Source organism: Oryzias melastigma, linkage group LG16 (assembly GCF_002922805.2).
Source record: "Oryzias melastigma strain HK-1 linkage group LG16, ASM292280v2, whole genome shotgun sequence".
Lineage (NCBI taxonomy): Eukaryota > Metazoa > Chordata > Actinopteri > Beloniformes > Adrianichthyidae > Oryzias > Oryzias melastigma.
Genome location: NC_050527.1, coordinates 13,270,364 through 13,292,178, shown reverse-complemented (window position 1 = coordinate 13,292,178; position 21,815 = coordinate 13,270,364). Strand labels below are relative to the sequence as shown.

Genomic DNA, 21,815 nt, shown 5'->3' with positions numbered 1-21,815 from the left:
ATAAGTTACTGTTGAGCTAACAAAAGCGACCAGACGTGGTCTTGGCACCTTTAAAACCCCAGAACCCTGCATTGAGGTCAGTTGAATTCCTATTGAACAAAGACTTGATTTGATTTTATCTTTTAAAAGGTGAAGACCAGCCTGAGTCAGCAAATCCTATTGCACACTTTAACACACAAACCAATGTAAGGACACACTTACACTAGAATGGACACATGGACAGCTAGCTTGTTTTTCCACACAGAAAAAAAACTATAACAAACATGTTAAAGGATCTAAAACACAGCGTTTTAGGACATAATCCAACTTGTGATTACCAATTAATAATCTTAAAGTACTTTTTGTTCTTATTATACCACAGTTCATGAGGACACTTTAAAAAAAGCAGGTTAAGTGTCCTGCTAAGAGAGGTTACTCAAAGTTGGCATGCATTAACTAATTGGGAAAACCTCAGGACCAGGGAAACTGCAGAAAAACTACACATCTTCATAAAGCTAAACGGCAAGACTATACAGGTATTTTGGGAGGAATTTATTGGACTCATAAATCAAAAATGGTTTCCGGTGCTATAAGGTAACTGCAGCCCCACAGATGATCGGCCCCATTTTTGTTGCAAATAAGAAATGGCTTTCCTAGCGTCAAGATTGTTTGGATTTCAAGTCAACAAAGACCCATCAACTAAAAGCTCAAAGAAGAGAATACCACAAAGTACTTGAAGATGAGGAAAATGACTAAAACAAAAAGAGATAAAGGAGGCAAGCCTAACTTTAAAGAAGAGACAACACCTCATTGGTTTTCAGTGGCCATGTGCAGACTCAGACATATTTAAAGGTTACAGCATTTGATTTGTGATATTCCCCTTTAAAGGCTTTGTCTCTGTCTAGAGGAGCGCTTTGGCTGCTGCTGTCTACAAAGTTTGATTGATGGCTGAATTATGCCACTGGAGTGTGACTTGAGCCGACTTAGCTGCCCGTCCAATGATAAACAACAAACACGCCAAGCCACTATTTACAATGAGAGATGTGAGCATCTAACAGCCTATCAAGAAATGGATGCAACGTGGTCACAATAAAATGAGAGCATTTTAAGGAGCCTCTTTCTACGCTCTTGACATAGCTCACTCATACGATCCAGAATTACTTGGAATGCAGCAATGCCCTTTTATTCGTCAAACTCTCCTTTATTTCTGTCATTTTATTTCCTTCCTGCACTTCCTTCCTCTCATTGATCATTGCATTTCTCTCTCCCAGAGGTCAGGTTGCCATATTCCCTTCATCTCTCTATCCTCTGGTGCAACAGCTTGGGCTCCCACACTCTTCCTCCATCAATCTCTCCTGTGCACCAACCCACTCAGATGCTTATTCCATAGATGGAAAAAATGTGAGAATCGTCATTTCATACTGTTTTCCACATACTTACCCCCTTATAGAGCAGTTCTTAATCAAACTAGGCAGCACTTATACGCTCCTACTCACTTCACTGCAGCATTTTTGTATTATTCTCTCCAGACTATCTTAACATTATTTTATTCCTTATGTACCTTTTTGACATTTGGACTGTGGCCAAATGGTTGGTTAAGGTTAATTTTTAACTGTGTTATATGTAAGGGATAATGCCCGATGAGGTGTCAATTATTAGAAATTAAGTAATCATTAGCCAGTTCACTCCTGTGTGTGAATTTTCAGTGATGGACACCTCAAAGGGCATTATTACCATGGTCACTTACATATGGAATAAATATGAAATCAAGGATAAGAAATTGAATGTTGTTAGTTTTTAGGTTTAAATTAGGGGAGATTGGGCGATATATCGTGATATTTCATTTGGCAATACTTGTATCGATTTATAATGCTCACAAGATTATGTTTAATTAATTATGTAAGGGTGTCTTCATTTTGTTTTCCAGCTAAACCCCCGACCACTAGTTGGCAGCACAACACACTGAACCTCTTTGAGCAGCGCTACAGCTTGACCAAAACAACAAGAAGATCTTGTGAGAACCAGCCCGTGTTAAATATTCAGTCAGCCTTACAGTTTTTATTGTTATGAGACATGTACTTAGTTTTTACTTGGGATGGGTACAGAACCGGAACTCTGTTCCATGTTACCAGTATAGAGTTGCGGTGCTTAATGTTGTGATCACTAAATAATAATAATATTACCATTTTATTTCAATAGGAGGCATATTAATATTCAAGTAGAATTTTTTTCTTAAGCAAAAAGGCAAAAATTGTTCTGTTACAGTCTTGGGATATATCCCGATAAATATCGTATCGCAATATAATACGTGTCTCACAATACGTGTCGTATCGGAACACACGTATCGGGATATGTATCATGTCGCCATGCTCACAGCCCTAGTTTACATTGCTTTTCACAAGAAGCAGACTATTTGTTATCCAGTGTGGCACGTTGTCATGGTAATAGCTATCAAGTATGCACCGATCTCGCTCTGCCACAGCGGAAGAAAGTGGTCTATATGACAGAAGCATCCTTTCAGAGGGAAAGTTCTCCTCTTACCGCTTGTTTTTGTCCAGATGATGAAGCAAAAGTTCTTTTTTTTCCAAAAGAATAAAGTCCTAAGTAGTTTCCTAGATCACTTTCATTGCAAGAAATATCCAGACAGACAATAAACTACTTAAAATAAAAAGCAACACTGGTGTTGATGGTAAAATTTAATAAAGATACCGGCATGTCAATCATAGTGGATATTGGTGTTGTGATAAACTGTGGAATAATATATGTTAGTCAGCGTTCCTTTACCAAAACCTTGTTTCATTTAACTTAAATTATTCATTACTTCAAGTCAAACCTTGCAGAATAATTTACAAATCAATAAAAACAGCGTCATGTTTTTTCATCCTCTTGTCTGTATGTACAACATCTTAATTGCTTATATTTCTACTGAGCATTTCCCAGAGTCTAAAGAAGTTGTAATCCAGGCTTAACACACACATTTCTTCCATTTGCTTCAATATCTAGACAGATACAGATCGATAGATCAAACGCATAAGCAGAGAGATACGAGAGGTTCTCTCATGATGAAAAAGTTTTTCTTTTTTTTTTTCCATTGCTCCTTGAAGATGCCCTCAGTGGAGGAGAGAAATCCCCCGGCGACCCTCTTTACCATCCTCACCACCTGCTGTTGAATCCTCCTTTCAGAGGTATTGCAGCTACTGTACCAGAAAGTCAGCATCCCCACACAATATTCCTCTTCTCCTTAGTTTTATGAGGAAATTGATACACTGATGGGAACGTGTGTGTAGTGTTAACCTTTTAAGACAAATCCTCTGAGATGGATAAAGCCTCAATGCACCCAGTCAGCGGTTTTGAGCTCCTGATTGGTTCACTAGTATTTATTTATTCTTCTTTTTTGGGACATTGAGGGCCTTTCATAGCGGAAATGCCTCACTACAACTGTGTACTCAGCATATTTGATGATCGTATTTGTTCTGGGGAAGCCAGTAGTCATGAGTCATTTAGGTAAATAGCAAAGAGCTTCTCCTTAAGGAGCCCCTTTGTTCCATTCCAAGGTGCACTATATCCTTATACCAACACATGCAAGTTTTCAGTTGTAAAGTGAAGTGTGTTTTTTTTTTTTTTTTTTTTTTTATGAAAGAGTTTGTCAAAGAGTCTCAATGGGATAATGAACTCAAAGGTTGAGCTAACATCAATAAAGAAAATCCTGGCAGAAATGTTCTTATCAAGGTGGGAAAGGATGGTGAGCATCATAAATGTAAGAGTACAAGCAGTGATTTTACTGGCACACTAAGTTCATGGATTTCCCCTTAAAGTCTTATCCAATCATCTTTTGATCTATTGCAAAAGCATTCCCAGTGTTTTTTTTAATTTAATTAATTTAGCCAAAACTTTAAAAAGTGTAGTTTTCCAGGATATAGTTTCTGCAGAGCAGCAGTAGTTCATTAGAAATTCATCTGAGTTGTTACACAGTAGCCTGCCTCTACTTACCACCATCCATCTTTTTACATGCTCTCCTGCTAGCTTACAGCAACTCACAACGTCAACCTAGCATTACCAGGTTGTGCAAGAAAAATGGCGCCTAATATCGAAGCTATTCAACCATGCAATTTTAAGCCAGATGCCAGCTCAGACAAGAAAATTGAAGACGTACATGAATCTATTTGATGCATCAGAACGGGGTGAAGCAAGGTTCTTGTGGCCTGCCGGTTGCAGCTTTTTCCAACTGAATTTTTTGTTTGCTCCTGTTTTACATTGATTTGAATGAATAAATAAATTCTCAGAAATGCAATTCTCAGTGTAATTTTCTTTATATATGCCACAAGAACAAGTCAAAAACACAATTTCCATCAGAGTGGGTCTTTCAAGTGAGCCCTGACAAGTTGTAAGCTGAAGGAAATGCAGCTTCATGTGGATGGACCTTGCTTGGTGTCTTCCCCATATCTGATCCAAGCAGCCAAAGTGTCTGCAAACCATCATTTTTCTCCCAAGAGTTATAATCTGTGTTTCAAATCTGTTTTTTTTTTCCTATTGAGAATCAAAGCATCGGCATCCTCCACCTGTGTCATTAATTGACAATCTGTTAATCCCTTGGATTCCCTGCTGTCTTCTTTTCCCTTGAGCAACATACAAATGTATTTAATTATATTTGTATAAACCAGCTCAATCTTAATAATTCAAGTCAGATGAGGTTGTGTCAAAATCTTGACCTCAATTCAGACTATCCCAAGTTCTGGTATGTTTGAAGACACTATTATCCTCTGTTTAGAATGCTACTAACAGTCAGTGTTCTCCATTATACAGTATTTAAATGAATTGCAATAGGTTGCAGTTTCATTGAATATCCTTGAATGTCTCAATTTAAACCCTTAAACTTCTTAGAGCCCTGAAGTATAGAAGTTGCAGCCTTAAGCCACACTCTGATCCTCTTCTTTATACACTTCAACCACTTGAACAGGAAAAAGTACAAGAAATACATTCTGCTTGGTTAGGAGGGGAAGTGCTGATTTGAAGACCGCTTTTCACGTTTATGTAAAAAAGATCCTATACCTGCCATAGTTTGTTCATATTGATAGCCAGTGTGATTTTAAAATAACAATCAGTTAATTACCACAAACACATTGATCACATTAATGTGTCTGTATGTCCTTCTATCACTGAGCACCTTTTAATCTACCTCTTTCCTGCTGGCATCTTTCAACCTTCAGAGCTCACTAGGGGGCTTCTACACAGCTGTCTTTAAGTTCTTGTCTGTAGTTGTCTTGACTCTTTTGCTCTGATGTTTTGGACCTGTTCCTGTGCTGTCATGATCAGAGCCTTGCACTGTACTTAAGGTCAGAATTTTCTTGCCACTGGCAGGATCCTTCATCCTTCTTCTTACCACCCTCTGACTTTCAGTGCCTGAAGCATTCTACTATCACTTACCAGAGAATGGAGAGAAGTGCTGACTTTGACATGTACTAAACCTCACTTTACACCAGCTTTTTGTGTTTTGCTTCACTTTTTCAGATCCTCAAGATGCTGGAATTGGTTGAACTCTAATGTTAGTCACATACAAGTGCTTTTATTGAACTATTGTTATGACCGAATGCTTCCATAATGTCTGCTGTTGTTTACATGTGTATTTGTAAAGCGTCCACACCCTGAAGGGGGAAAAACATGCAGAATCCCTGGTTGGTCTTTAAAGCAGGATGTGTTAATGATGAAAGTAGTGGAGCAGCACAAATCTGTGTGCGCATGCATGTGTGCAAAAGCAAATTACTAACTTTTTACTATGTGGCCACTGTGTCTGTGGTGGCTAACATTACTTAGTCAAGCAAATACCAGAGATAGCACTTTCTAAATAATTAACACATCCAGTTTAATGTAATTCTTTAAAGAGTACATGGAACATGTTTTCACTCTCAATGTGGGACACTTATTTTCTAATAAAAGTATAAAACCTTTTATGCTTCCAATATAAGCTAAGCTTAGCTACATCCAACTATTCCTTCTTTTATCTTTTTTTCAAAGGCACTGTCTCTACACCGGCATGGCTGCTCACCACAGTCTTGCAACTTTTTTTTTTTTTCATTTTTAATCACCCTTTTTCATCCTACATCAAATCTGAAGACCTCCTCCACTCATTCCAACACTCTTGCACATGCATCCCCTCTTCCCATACTCCGCTGACTGGGTGTTGACTCTGAATACTCAACATCCTCCACCTTCTAACTCTGCTCCCTGTAACCTCAACATCCACTTGAATTCCTCTCATTTACACACACTCTTTTTTTAGTGTCCCTGACCTTCATTTATCCAATTTCTAAGATCTCCACCTCTGTTTTTTTGCCTAGTCCCTGCTCTCACAAGAGATCACAATGTCATCAGCAAACATTGTGATCCAGAGATTTGTTTCTAACATCATCTTTCAAGTCTGTCCATCACTACAACTGTTATTTTTTCAACTAATTTCCAAAAATTATACTTTATAAAATGTATATAGAGATGTGTACATTAAAAGTTTTAAGACTGAAAACAACTCTACTTGTGACTAACTTAACGTCTCTGTTTTGCACAAGTCAACACTGTTAAAGGAATAAATAGTAGCTGCAGTTTTCAGGGTTAAATTTGTTAATATACTCAGTGGTTTACTAAACCAACAAACGAATACAAGTAGGGTAAATAAAAATATATATTGTTCAAAGTAATTACAATAGTTATTTTTATTGTGAAATAGGGGAAAAAATTAGAAAAAAGGGATTATTGTCCAAGTCAATGTTTCTGAACCTCAGTTGCTCTATCAATTTAATAATCATCTAGTCATTTTTGCTTACCTTCTGACCAATTGCAAAATATTTAGTAACTGCCAACTTAAAAAAAGCTTTTCTTCTGTTTTATACTTTTTTTTTTTGCATTTGCAGTGGCAAAATATCCTAGTGGGGAAAATGGGTCTTATAAAAGCTACCCACACCAGTACTGTATCTATCTACTTTAATCCAATGTCTTTTCCTTTTTTGGGTTTCATTTTGCTTACAGTATCCAATTAATACTGCCATCCCTCTCTTTGCCATTACCGTCTATGAATGCTAACAAAAAAAGACAAATTGACACATATGTACTTACAGCCAGGCTGGTAATGCAGGGTTAATAAGATAGAGAGCAGCTGATGGTTGTGCACATTCGGGCCAAATTACATTTAATTTAATTTGATTTGACTCACCAGAATCTCTCAAACTCCTTTTTACATTTCTATCCCTGTCCTTAATGCCCTCGTCTTGCTTAGAGAAGAAATTCAAGGCTCAGGACAAAAACAAGAGGTTCTGGTTGAGTGGACTCAGGCAGACAAATAGGATTTTACAAAGTTTGATGAAAATAAATGCATACAGATCCTTGGCCACTTGGTCGCCCATCATTTTTACATCAAAAATGGTGCTGTTTTTTTTCAACCATTTTACATTTATTTAGACAGAACACAAAGAATATAGAATAATCTCACAACAAGCCATCAAATTTCTAAATTTCTAATAAATATATACATGAGGTGTTGAGTTAAAAGTTGTCAGGCTCAGTATAATAACCAAGCTAACTCTAAGCAGTTCTAATCTACTTTACATATGAAGTGCATAACAAAAGTGTATAATACTTATTAAATTACAATTGTGTTTACAGAAATGCCTAATTAATTAAAAATATCCAATGATGTGGTAAATTACACTAGAATCAACAATCAAGCTCTATAAACCCTCTCAGTGAGAGTCAACATTGGGATTTTTTTCTATTGAGACAAGCTCTATGATACTTAACATTGTATACATAAAATATACATGCTTATGTTTGAAAATTGAAATATGTCATTTAGGTGGTTCACAGTCTTTTTTGTTGTGATGCAACATTTAAGTGATTTTGTGTCTTTATACAGCCAAAAGGGAGCAGGTTAGTGCATGTGCAACATGTGTGCCACATTGATGACATGAAAAATATAGTTGTAAGTCAGAAAACTGAAAGAACTCAAGTAAATCTCTAAAGTATTAGCTGAACAATTGGTTTCAGTTCTTTAGATCAGCAGTAGATTCTGTGTTTTTACTGTGTGCTTACAAGGTTCGCAAACCCAAAATAATTGACCCAAACTACTACGGCACCTCTTTCCATTGCTCTGTGTGAACACTTCTGTTATGTACCACATCAGTTCTGCCTCAAGAAGTAGTCACAGACTCATGACAAAGATGAGATGGGATCTATTGGAATGGGTGCACCAACGTCGCAGGATGAGGGTGTAACTTTGTGATGAAGTTTTGTTTGTGAGAAGCTAATGAGGGCTATTTTTAAAATAGGCCAAACTCTGTGCGGAAATCGTTAAGGCCAAAAGCTGCTTGGTCTCCTCATGGGTGGTGATAAACGGTCCTTTTGTCAGGCGGAATAAAAAGACCAAAGCAGATGTTCTGTGTAAAATGGACTATTTGGTAGCAGGTTTCACAGAAAATTAAATAGGATAATTTATAATTTGTCTGTCAGCCTTGTATTTTATACTCTGGTTCCTACTGTTTGACTCTTAACTCATTACCTATTTTTTGCAATCTTTTAGGCTTGTATGCCAGGGTTTATTTTTAACACAATCAATTGTGCACAAGGCTCTGCAGTAATGTGCTACTTGTCTGCAATATCATTTGCATAGCCGCAAGCCCATATCATAAAAAGTCAAGTCTATATATTTACTTATAAGCAGAGTTTTGCATATTTTTTTTTAATTTTCTGCAACAGTTGCAGTCAGTTCATCTGTTTTGCTGTTAACAATAGTTCTGCTTCTTTGGACATCAGTACGGACGGTTAAGTATACAAAGAGTCAATTAATGGTCAAAAAGTGAGTAAAAGCTGTCGAAAGAGGCGCTCAGTTGTAAGTCTTTTAACCATGACCTTTGTCTGAAAAGACCATTGACTGTATATGGCGTCAACCATAGAAAATGGCGTACTTCCAGCTCCAACAAAAAATCAACTCAGTCACCAGCCCTTGAGTAGGTGGCCACACGGCCATATTGGAGCTGGACAACACAAATAATTAGTAATTGGTCCAAAATCTGTCAATCAATCATTTCAAACGTTTGGCGTGGGACCAGCGAGCACCACATGCTTTTATTGAGGAGTTTGAATGGCCAGTTTATAACTTGCACTACACAAATACATTAACTTCAAGAACATTTAAAACATTTACAAACACTTAAAAGCTAGCAGAGCAAGACACAAAAGTAAAATTGTAAAACATTTGTTATTCAATGATAAGAACATTAAGCAACGGTATCTCATAAACAAGTTGCTTTTACCCAAGCAAATTTGTGGTGCTTTTATTTTAACAATTTATGAAACATTTAAGTGGAAGACAAAAGTAAGACGAAACTACATTTTTGCTTTTATGTAAATATCCCCTTATCAGTATTTAAATCGATAAAAGTATCACCAAATATAGTATCGCGATATTTTACTGAATCGATACTCCTTACACCCCTGCTATTTACTTGATCAACATTAGTCAGTTAATTCTGATTTTTCTCCATGACAGATTTGGTTAATTTACGTTGATTGTATAAGCCCTTCACTGCAGTATTATGTTGTATATGTGGAATTACCTTAACCCTGTCAAGTTACAATAGTCGAAAGAATATCAACACAGGAGCTAAAGCTAATAACTTAATTAGATGTTTTAATTGATTTTATCTAATAAGCAAACTCCAAAAGTGAAAATAAAAAAGTTCTCAGATGAAGACAATGATGCATTATCATTGTGCATTCCCCTCAGTCTTTCTCACTTTAGCCCATGAAGATCCCTCACATCCTTTCTCTACCCATCATGGGGGCTTCAGGTGGGGGCAGTCATTTAAATAAAGAGGAAACAAGGGAGGGGGGACCAGAGGAGAGGAACAGGCAGGTGAGGACACAAGCAGAAGGTACCAAGGACAAAATGAAGGGGAGAAAAAGAAAGGAGGAGAGGTGTGAAATGTCACTGCCAGCGGTACCATCTCACTAATTAACATAGTGACCTTGGCCCTGTGGAGCTGTTGTTTGCACACACATGCAAACCCAGAGCACAGAGTTGGACTGCAGGGAAGAAAAAAAGGGGGAAAAATGACAGCCTGATTTGAATTTCAGTACAATATTTTTAGATTACCAAAAATCTTTACCTATTGTTGTTCACCTTTACCTCACATGTGTCCAAAAACTCCCTGCATCCAAGTAAAGAGGCAGTTTAAACAGAGAAACAAAATAAAAAAGACACATTTTCCACACACATTCTCATCAGCGGTGAGTTTAAACTTTGTCATTCACAGTGGCATGAGGCGCCACAACAGTCTGCTTTGTTCCAGGCACAAGAAAGAGTATGGATCAACTTTTAAATGTCAACTTAAAAGATAGACTCACAAAGAGAGATAGAACGGGAGGGAAGCAAGCAAAATGAAAAAGTTACTGTGAACTGGAAAGAGAGTCTGGGAGGGCAGCTGTCGCAGTAATCATCTCTCAGGTCAACAGTAATTACCAGGAAGACAGAGGAAGTAAGTGTAGGACACAAACACAAGCACCGAGCACACCGCTTTCTTATTTTCTCATCGTGTCTCGCTGTATTTTCCTCTTGTCTCATTTATTTCTCCACCCAAATATGCACCTGCCACAGAGAAGATGTCAGCTTAAGCTGAAGGGTTTGTGACACAACACAACACACAACAGCTTGTTCATGCTTCGGCTTGGCTCTAATTAATTCATAGTTACTGTCAGGAAGTTGCACTAATTGTGGTTAACTCTGAGGTTAACAGATACATTTTCAGCCTGCTTATACCATGAGGTAAACAGCACTTCATTTAGCATCCTCAGCTACATAGCCTACAGTATATTCATCTATTGTATTTTCAGCATTAAAACAAACAAACAAAAATAAACAACAATGCGCCTTATAAACCAGAGCGAATGATGTTTAGATTACTACCGGTTCTCCTTACTAATTTGAAGCGATTTTGATAGATTCATGTCACGCTGTCAAAATGTCAGTCTGTTTTTTTACTAGTTCCAAACAAAATTGGGTGTTATTGTAAATACGATAACGTGGCTAATGTATAGCACTGATGGACTGTGGGTTTTTTTTCACGTGTTAGTAGAAAATTTGGGAGTTAGCCTATGTTAGCAATATCAGTCTGTTTTGTATGTGTTGCAAACTAAGGTTCGGAATCATAGGTGTTGTAAATATGCTAACAAGGCTAACGTGTAGCGTTGACAGATTATTTTTAACATGTTACTAGCAAAGTTGGGAGTCGGCGTATTCACAGTAATGTTAGTTTTAGCAGTATCAGTATTATTATAGTTTATTTTTTACGAGTTGCAAACAAGGTTAGAAATCACAGGTATTGTAAATACGCTAACCTAAATAACGTGTAGCAGTGATGGACTGTTATTTTCAGTGCTACTAGCAAAGTTTGGAGCTAGCGTAGGCACCATAATGTCTGTTTTAGCTGTATCACTACATTTTTTCAAAGGAATTGGAGGTTTTGTGAATAAGCTAACACGGCTAATGTGTAGCAGTGTCAAAATGTTTTTATTTTTTTTATTTTAACACGTTACTAATAAATTCGGGAGTTAGCGTAGTCACTGGTATGTTTGTTTTAGAGGCGTCAGTCTGGTCTTTTTATGAGCTACAAACAATGTTGGGAGTTACAGGTATCGTAAATATGCTAACGTGGCTAATTTGTAGCGTGCTGGAAATAAGTTCTAGCATTACTGTGAACACAGTTAATAAAGTTTGACTAACTGGTGGACTTTTCTCTGACTCTTTTGTCTCGCTTAATGCACCTTAGAGTTCGGTGCCCCTTTTAATATGACAAAAGTTAAAAAACAGACCATACATAATTTGGTGTGCCTTAGTTGGTAAAATATGCTATTTGGCAAAATTGTCATTAACTTTTCAAAAGAAAATTGAAATAAAAAGATTCTTAAAAATTTCAACTGTAGAGCAGATTTACCATCATTAAAGTCTGAAACATTGGGATGCTTTTATTGGTGCTTCTCATTGCAGATTTTTAAATAATTCAGTGTCCAAAAATTCTTCTAGTCGACCAAAAACTAGCAAAGAAAATATGCTGTAAAACAAGTTGAAAATGGCCAAAGAGAAGACCTTAAATGTAAAGTGGAAAGTGGTATAGTGGGCACATATTTAAGCACCCATAAGAGTGATAAAATAAGACATTTAGAACAATTTTTCAACATTTTTTTCCCCTTTCTGCTACTCATGCATCTACAAATGTTAGAAGTAAACATTTTGTATTTCTATGCATGGACAGTTTCACAAGGGTTTTTCTTATGAAAATGTATTCAGTCCAGTCTTTTTTCTACACGCGCAAAAATATACTTTCTACTAGAAATGTGATCAAGGTTCACATCCTAGTTAGAAATGCAAAATGATTTCATTCAGAAATGACATGTTGGCCCTTATTCCACCTCTCTGAAAAATACAATCTGGGAGAAGTCAAGAGTTCTTCTTTCTGTAATAACAGTTAAACACATCAACACTGCTGCTCCTAATGACCCTCCCCAAGCAGTCAGATATAAAACAGGAAATGGAAGACTAATGAAAATAAGTTTAATAGAAGAGCAGGACAAAGGTGGCCAGAGGCTCGCTAATGTTTAATTCAAAGGAATGTTACTGATGCTGGAAGACCTAACCAGTAAGTGCAACTCTCCTCGGTTTATATAAAATACTAAAGTTGGAAATTAAGGTTAAGCTTTTTTTTCTTACCTCAAAAGCTAAATACTCTACAGAGAAAGAATAACCCACATTTTAATATTTTTTAATTAGTGGGAAATTATTACTGCAGAGATATTAGTCTGCAGCCAGAAAACACATGAATATTGATTTTAGCTGTAAAGATGAACTGGTCAGTGTTCATGCTGGTTGTTGGTCATTGTTGCATGTTGATTATTGTTCCATAATCAGTATTATGAAGGAAGGCATAGTGGTAAGTGACTTGTGGAGAGGATTTTAGATTTTCTATGTAAGCATCATAAAAAGTAATGTGTTGGAATGTTTTTTTTTTTTTTTATTAAATGAAAGTAAATTAAAAAAACATATCAAGAGGAAAATATGGATACAAAACAAGAGTTTATGTGATCACATCCGACATCTTTCAATACAAATCTTCGAGTTGATAAAGAGGGATCTATAATGTCTCTTCCTTCTTTTTTGTGAAATTTGTAACATTTGATTGGTCAATAATTGAGGATTTGAACATGAAAAACAGGAAATCACAGCTTCATTTGTATTACACAATGGTATTGCCTAAATTGGATAATGGAGCTTCTAAATTTGGATTTGTATTTTTAAAGACTTTCTATTAGGCTAAGATTGAATTTCCTTCTGCAACAATTTGTCGTTAAATCTTGAGTGAAGTTGGAGAAATGTTTTGGAGGAATCAGCGTTAAAGCACTTTGAGGTTTGCTGAAAAATTAAGTTTGACTGCAGAGTGCTCCTGATAGTTTTAATTCTATTTAAGGCTTAAGAAGACACTAAAGTCACACAAAGATCACAGTTTCCAAGTTTTAACTTAATGCTACTAAATTTATTTGTAGATTTATTTTAGATCATTATTACTAAACCAACAAACCATTGATCTTTAGCATCTAAAACTACCTTTTCTCTACGGACTGTAGAGGATCACCAGTTCAACTTACTTTCGCCATCTGTGCTTGGACTCCATTGGCTTTGAGAGAAGCTACGGCCTTCTGGGCTGCTGCAGGACTGTCGAAATCCACAAAACCATAACCTGGACACACGAAAGACACAAAAGAAAGGTACATATTAGGTCAAATATGTTAAGAGGACATGGGTACAAAACTCTCCACAAAAAGCAGGTTGGATTTTTGATGAACACGTTCAAGACTACTTTGAATGTCTGCATATATCTTGAAAATGTAGAAAAATCAAAATAAGTCATATCTTTAAGAAGACTTTCTTCTTAACCTCCATCAATGTTTTTTGCACAATTAAACATTCATGTATTGTCTTTTCTTTAAATATAGCTTCTTTTTTGGATTACTACTTTTGTGAAGTAATAAGTTACAGTGTGTATTTAGTCACATTTTAATTTTATGCAGCCATAGAAAACTTCAACTCCAACAATGTTTAATACCAGCCTAAGAACATTTGTTTTTTATCTCGGTGCATGACAGCTGAACATGTACTCACTGCACTCTTTTTTTTCATTCTGTTTAAAAATGAATTGTTATTTATCATTTCAAATGTAATAGTTTTGTTTTAACAGTTATCAATGTTTTGCTTTTTTTGTTTTGTTTTTGCAATTGACTCTAAATGAGTCCTGTTCGACATATTCTTCGAAAATAAAACTGCATTTCCGATTTCTCGGTATCAGTCAGTAAGAAACATTTTCTGCCAGTATGTCTCATCAAAATGTGCCTAGTTAAACACGCTTGCAACAGACCTCAGCTTGTTGGGGGCGTGAAGGTATCTGGAGGTGTCAGAGACAGAGATCAAACTCGCTGTTTGCAGTGTTTGCAAAGCGATGCAAGTAAAACAACATATAGGTTATTTATTGCAAAAAATAAAGTATTATTTACTGGAAAATAATAGAGACATGATGGTATACCTTCAGTAAAGAAGTATGTATGTTCATATACCTGTGGTACATCCTGTGATATGACTTAAGTGTTGAAAAATTGGATGTAACGTATTAATAATTTATTACGGAGATCAGTCTGTAGCCTGTTTTAAAAAAGATTTTTTTTAAAAAGTGTCCCTTTTAATCCTTTTACTATTACCATTATGGTGTTAATTTAAAATTGTATTTAATATCTGTAAGTACCAGCATTTGCATAGTGTTTTCTTTGACTTCCTTCAGCACTTTGCTAATTTGCCAGCGACATTTTAATATTTGGATGACTACATTTTACATGTGGTTGCTAATTTTATTTTAAAGTAAAGCTACTTTTAATTTTTGGATTAATGCAAAGTCTGTCTATTTTATGTCCCTAAAATGTCTTCGATTCTTAGGACAGCTTATTTAAAACATGGAGTCAATGTCATTCCTTTTGTTTCTATGTATTTATTCTTCAGCCGCACTGTCACTGAAACATGCATTGCATTAAAATTCCCAATGCTGCAGCAAAGCAATGAGAAGAAATCCGAGAATTCTGGGTCTCACTTTGATATCCCTGCGATAAAAAGTGCATAGCTGTTTCAGTACGTAAGCATCTGTGAGACTGCAGAGGCTCTGGATGTGGGTTGGGCGCTGCAGGAAGAACGGGAGGACAAAAGGTCTCAGCATAAACATATTAATTCTTGCTTTCTGAAAGGCTGCATGTCGTGCTGTTAGATAACTGGTGGAGTTGAGACTGTATATCTTAAAGGCAAATAACAGTCAGAATTTCGTGCTTTAAACTCAATTGTGTGAGAGCGTATGTACAAAAACATCTCAGGAATGTTGTTTACATGAGAAAAGAAAGGAGACGGACACATTTCAAGAGGCCTCTAAGAAACAATTAAGAAGAACCTCCGTTCTGAATAGACCCAGTTGAGGTTTTGAATCTTCTGTAATTGTAATTTAAGGTGCCTTGCACATTGAAAGCACACCAGGTGTACTTGTCTGATTACATGAGTTTACAATAATCAAAGTAGAGGCCTGGGATTTAATTTGCAGTGGAGGCATTTCTGCAAGCTGCCTCTATTACAGTCTTACACAGATCCAATGCTTCTTCTGTATTAAAGTTCCAGGAAATTGAATCCACATCTCAGGAGTCTTGTTTAAGATCTCTAAATAAAGTATTGAGTGACTGCAGTCGGCGGTGTGGAATGTTTTCTTCCCCACACATTTAAGCTGGCCTAAAAAACACCCCAGAAATGTCTCTGTATTCTGCATTTCACCAACACACCAAGTCCAAACACCAATCGCATTATTGTGGTGGATATAAATGATAGCAGTGTTTTCCTCTGTGTTCTAATCTCAGTTTACTGATAGAGATATTAGTTTGGAGTGAGTTCATTTGTGTTTCTCTGAAAATGAGTTTGCCCCATTAACTGTATAAGAGAACATGTTGCAAACAGGAAGTACCCGACGGCTCCAAGAAGTCAAAATCTCATAGACTTCTTCTGTGTAATGGTGCTCAGTGTCGGGCAGACAGCTGGTTCCACGTGCAGCAGGTGTATTAGTTTAGACAGGAACTAAGCACAGCTGAAAGTACGCAAAGTTAGATCAGGGTCAGACAGGCAGATGTCAATTGCGAGCATGCGGTCAACCAAGAAGAGAGTAGAGTGGTCAGAGTCCAGGCGAGGGTCAGGGCAGGCAGCAAGCAGAGCGATGAAGCAGGGTCAGAAACAGAAGATCAGGACCAGAAAGAAAACGCTCAGTAATGCAGGCAAGATGGCACAAAACAATACTTTGCACAGAGTGAGGCTCTGTGTGCTGCTTAAGATGCAGTTGGGCGATTGTCAGACTGGTGTCAGGTGTGTTAGAACTCTGGAGACTGCTCCCGCTGGTGACCAGAGGGGAGTCAGAGCTCTGACTCCTGACACTCAGTCATTATATTTGTGAGAATAATTCCTCTCTGATTTTCAAACGGTTCCCTGATTGGTCAAAGTTTGACCAAGTTTAACTTTTATGAGAACACATTTGTATGTAGAACCCAAAAACGGTCGTATAAACACGTACTAAACACGTAAACGTGAGAGTTTTGAACGCAGAAGCCCAAAACGTGCATTTACAAGCCTTTTTGTAGACTTTTCAATGAAAGTGATCACTAGAATGCATGTTGCAGTGTGAATGCACATTTAGAGTTACAATAGAAAGCTATGTAGCCTGGGACAGACAAGGTACATAGACTCGTTTTGTATTTGAGGCTATAAGGTATGTTTAGTATTACTTCTGTATTTCTTTTTGGACCAGACTTAAAAGAAAGGGAGAGTGGGGTAGATGAGATGGAGAGATGGTAGAGGACACATCCACATACCAGCTGGCTGAGCAAACCACACACATGTCCATGCAGACCCACAAACACATAAAACATACAAATACAGATCAACTCACACATATGCACATACAAGAAAGACATGTTAAGGACATCCTTAAAGATATTTTCTTTGTGCAAAGGTGAGCAGGTGACTGTCTTTACCATGTTGGACAATGATTGAATGGAATATAGATACTTAAAATAAAATGAGGCAGCAGCCCAGGAGCTCCTCCAAGGGAATTCACCTACCGGGCAACTAGACATCAGCCACTCAGACTGGGGCCTGAGGGACCATCGTGTATGCCAAAGAACAGTAGTCAGAGACTGGTAAGCCCTGTTGTGCCTGGCAACAGGTACGAGGCCCCTCCCACCAAAGAATCCCACCCCCCAAACGAAGAGGCCACCCCAACCGTAAATAGGAACAAGGGCCACCCAAGAGTTCACGCATACACACACATCCCCTAATGAACTGTTGTGTTCAGGGATAGTTGGGGGACAGCTTCCAGACTGATTCCAATTCTATTTAAAGCCCCTTTCCCTCCCCCGAGCCATGGACGTCCAGGCCCATGCAGCTAGACAAAACCTTCCTACGGAAAACTGCCCTCCACAGGTCAAGTTGGTCTATCTTCAAGTGTCATCCATGTTTTAACTTTTCTTAGTGTTTTAGCTTGTTGTTTCATTTGGCTTCTTGTGTGGTGTTAATTACTTGTGTTTACTGCACTACAAGCGAGAACTTTGCATCCAGGAGTCATATCGCTGTGCTCCATTAGCAATAGACTGTGCTCCAGCATTAACTGAGCCCATAATGCCGCATAAATGTCCATTTTGATTATGTTAAACTGCAAGCCTGTGAATATTCAAGCCTTCGTTTAATGTTGGTAACATTATGAGGTGCATAAACAGGTTGTACAGCTGCAAAATACATGGCCCAGCATGGTTCTTTTTATTCTTAGTGGTTTCCCGTACAGTCAATCTGTAGCTTTTTAACCATCCAAAAAAAAGCACATTTAGTTTAGTAAGCCAAGCCTGAATGAAAAATTAACAAAAGAGAAGTAATAGGAGAATATAAAGCAGATACTAAAAGTCCCACTCCGATCATCTTTTGAAGTATTTTACGTGTTCCCAGAGGTATTTTAACTATGATTATGCTGTTTTTAGCCATAATCATCTTCAAGAACAGAGTTTCTGAAGAGCAGCAGGAGTTCATAAAAATTTTGACTCTGAGTTGCAGAGGGGTTGTTGGCACGGAGTAAGCCCATCTCCAATTCCCATCATCCATCTATTTACACTCTCTCCCCCTAACTTACAGCCCTTCACACCCTCTACCTAACATTATCAGTGGTACAAAAATAGCGAGTAATAATATTTGATGTCAGCTCAAGTGAGGAAAACAAAGATGTTTGTCTACAAGTGGATGTATCAGAATGGAGCAGAGCATGGGAGCTTCTTAGTCACTGCTACTAACTTTTTCAAGCATAATTTTTTATCCATCCGCTCCTGATTTACCATGATTTGAATAAAGAAATATTCAGAAATACAATTTTTAGCTTAATTTTCTTTATTTGTGTCCTCTGTTATGAGAAAAAATCCACAAGAACATCTAAAAACCCTTTTTTTCCCTAGAGTGGGTCTTTTAAGGCACATATAAAGAAAAGCTGCACTTGTGAGAAGGCTACAGAGGAGGGTAAGAGACTTGAGGAAAAGTGCTTCAACATGCTTCAGAAATGAAAATGAACATTAATTTTAGTAGTAAATGTTTTTTTTTTTTTTTCCAAACACAAAAATCTGCCAGTTTTGACTTGAAAAAGGACATACTTACCAGTTTTCATATAAAGAATGTTTTTCTTTCTTTCCTTCATAAAATTGCTTGTCAAAAAGGAATTTTGCCAATTACAGGGGGAGCACAAATAGCAGTGTGATTTCAGCCTCATTCAATGACTTAATGTATTTACATCTCCACAGCTTATGCTCTAAACTTCCTTCCTTTTTCTGTCTGACTTTCCTTTTTTTACTGAAAAGAAGAGGCTGTCTGCTAAATCATCAGTTTCTAAGGATCCCCTTCCGTTTCTGTCAGCTCCATGTTATTTTTACCCCCTCCCTTCACCTCCCTGAGCACCCACCCATCCATCCCTTCCGTTCCAGGAGAACTTGCTGTGCCAATTTGGTCTCTCTTAGTCACGCTAAGCACTTACCTTGTCCCGACTGAATGCCTTTGCGATCAAACCAACACTAATTCAGCTGCGCAGCGCTCAAACTGCCAACTGATAATGAAACTCCTTTAGCGTGAGAATTAACAACAAGCTACATGGAATGTTTGGTATACAGTTTGGATTCCAGACTCTGCAGCTGCAGATGAAAGATGTAGTCTGTAAGTCAATTCTTGCAGCTAAATCTTAAGAATTTTGTTCATAATTGGGATTTAAATTTGAACTCACATTTTATTGCAGAATGAATGGGAATTTTCTTGTTTTAAATGAGGAAAATCTTTAACAAATGGATCAACAGTGTGGAAGGAAACATTCCCGAGGATATTTAAGGAGACAGGAAATGCCACAAAAGGCTGATAACATCCTAAATCAACAACAACAATTTTTGCAATTTTACTTGAACTGGAATAAATAACCGTGATTAAATAATTCAGTTTGGCTTCTTCATGCTGTTTTTTTTTTTTCTTCATGCTGTACGTTGCTAGTTACCATTTCATTTAGGACTCCACTTAATTTAGTATCACCTTGTACTGAGAAAACAATGAATTATATATATATATATATATATATATATATTAATAATTGGAAATAAGTTCAGGCATAAAATGGTTTAAGTTCCTATCAATGAATTGAAACACAATTAATGTCAGGATGTCAAAAACAGAAGAATGACAAAGGAATAATTACAAATATTGTTGAATAATGTAGGTTGTAGTTCCTGACAAATGAGACATTTGTCCAAAATTGTGGATTTAACAAGTGATTTATGTACTTTTTTTGGTTATCTTCATTATTTAACACGCTTTGTTTCTTTTTCCCATTTCAGTGTCAAATATAGTGTAACCGTAGAGCCTGACTGTATTTATCAGGTGTCTTTTTACGCAGATGACATCTTTGTCTTCACAATTTTTACAATATATAAAATTGAGCTTAAAGGTATTTATTTATTTATTTAAATCATTGCAAATAAGAAGCAGATGAAAAAAAAAAAAAAATGCTGTTTGAAAAATCCCGCCGCACTGATGTGAGCTGGTACAATCAATGGGCAACAAGCTCCCTGCTCCACCCCATTTCTGCAGTTTAACAGAAACTATGTCCTAGAAAATAGCACAATTTTTTGTTTTGGACCAAAAACTGCATAATCATAATGAAAACTAGGAAATCTTTGAAAATAGATCAAAAGATGATCAGAGTTTTAACACTTTAATTTTCTCTTCCCTTTTCTTCGTTCTATCTGAATATCTAACATGTTACTTAACACCAGGACCTTCCTCTGTGGTGTCGAAAGGAAGCTCCTCTTCCTCCTAAAGTCATATTGTTGCAGCATACTCTATATTCCCAAATCCCTTATTAAACAAAGTATGCAGAGAAATGAGAACCACATTAGGTGACACGCTCTAAATTCTTTGTGTCATTCATCAACTTGATGATGTTGGCTGCACTGACTGAACCGTATTTGTACTGTTATGGCCAACCTTTTTTTCCCTCTGCATAGTTTCTCTGTTGATGTTATTGAAACATTTTCAGATTTTCTGGAATAGCAAAGGCCTGCTGGCATTAAGAAACAACATAGCTGTTTTAAAAATTAGTTAAATAATGACAACATAGAAAAACAAAATATCTGAGCGGATAAACAAATGTCATAGAAACAAACATAATTCATAAAAAGACTGATCAAAGGCATGATGGGAAATCTTGTATTCCTAAAAGGGGGAGTCATAAAAAGTATTTTTTTTTTATTTTCAGTGTTATTTTTGAATGTTAATAGTTGTATAAATAAACTTAAAAGATATTAAAATATACATATAAATAATGATTTTTATAAATTAAGCAAAAATGGATTAACAAATCATTTTTAAGTATATTGAGTTTTCCGGCCTCCTTGAGGGCATCATATAATGTCAGCAAAGATGTTTGAATGTGTGTTGGAGGATCTTAGCTTTGTGTGGCTTTGTGATTTTCAGTCAGGTGGAATGATGAACAAACTGGCTAATTAAAGTGAGCTAAAATAATTGCTCAACCAAAAGAGTAAGAAGCTTCAAAGAGATTTTTCTTTTTTTTTTATTTCTTAAGAAATGACTTCCAAACTGATGGTGTTTACTGTTGCGCTGCAGCTATTAGAATCAGTCCCGTCTTTTACTTATCTCGTTGGGAAGTGAAATGATTGTACAGTATTTTGGTAGCTCGTTGGTTAACCTCCTCGGTTCAGCAGATGAGTAGCAATCACGCTGAAGACATGCTCTCGCGTGCCTCTCCAGGAACAGATGACAACAATCACATTGATTAAGACTTTGTTCAGACTTCTCCAACAATCAAGCAGGCCCTTCTTGAAAACACTCGAGCTGGCCTCACTTACCGCCAAAGCCTTTCAAAACACACAGCCGCTTTTGGTGTGTTGTTCATTTTGATTTGGCCTGTAACAACAGCGCTCGCGTCTCGCTTTCAAAAGCTTCTTAACTCTGAGCATCATTAGGGTGCAGTGCTGGAATCACCATTACAGAAACTCTAATCAAAATAAAGACACTCTTACAGTCATTGTTTAGATTATAACCTAGATTAGGTTGATATGGAGTTTATAGATCTTTTTTATCTGCTTGTTCAATAAAAAATATGAAAAATATTTATGCCATATTTCAATACAACATAACTTTTTTTTTTTTT

General features: G+C 36.8%; 1 protein-coding gene across 1 annotated transcript in view; it reads right to left on the bottom strand.

Annotated features, from left to right (window-relative positions):
- Nucleotides 1-21,815, bottom strand: part of LOC112143376 (RNA-binding motif, single-stranded-interacting protein 3) — a gene marked incomplete at its 5' end in the record, with an annotated part of 132,425 nt that overhangs the window by 52,380 nt on the left and 58,230 nt on the right. The window contains 1 exon segment of the mRNA XM_024267305.2: nucleotides 13,660-13,751. Coding sequence (XP_024123073.1) covers nucleotides 13,660-13,751 — 92 coding nt within the window.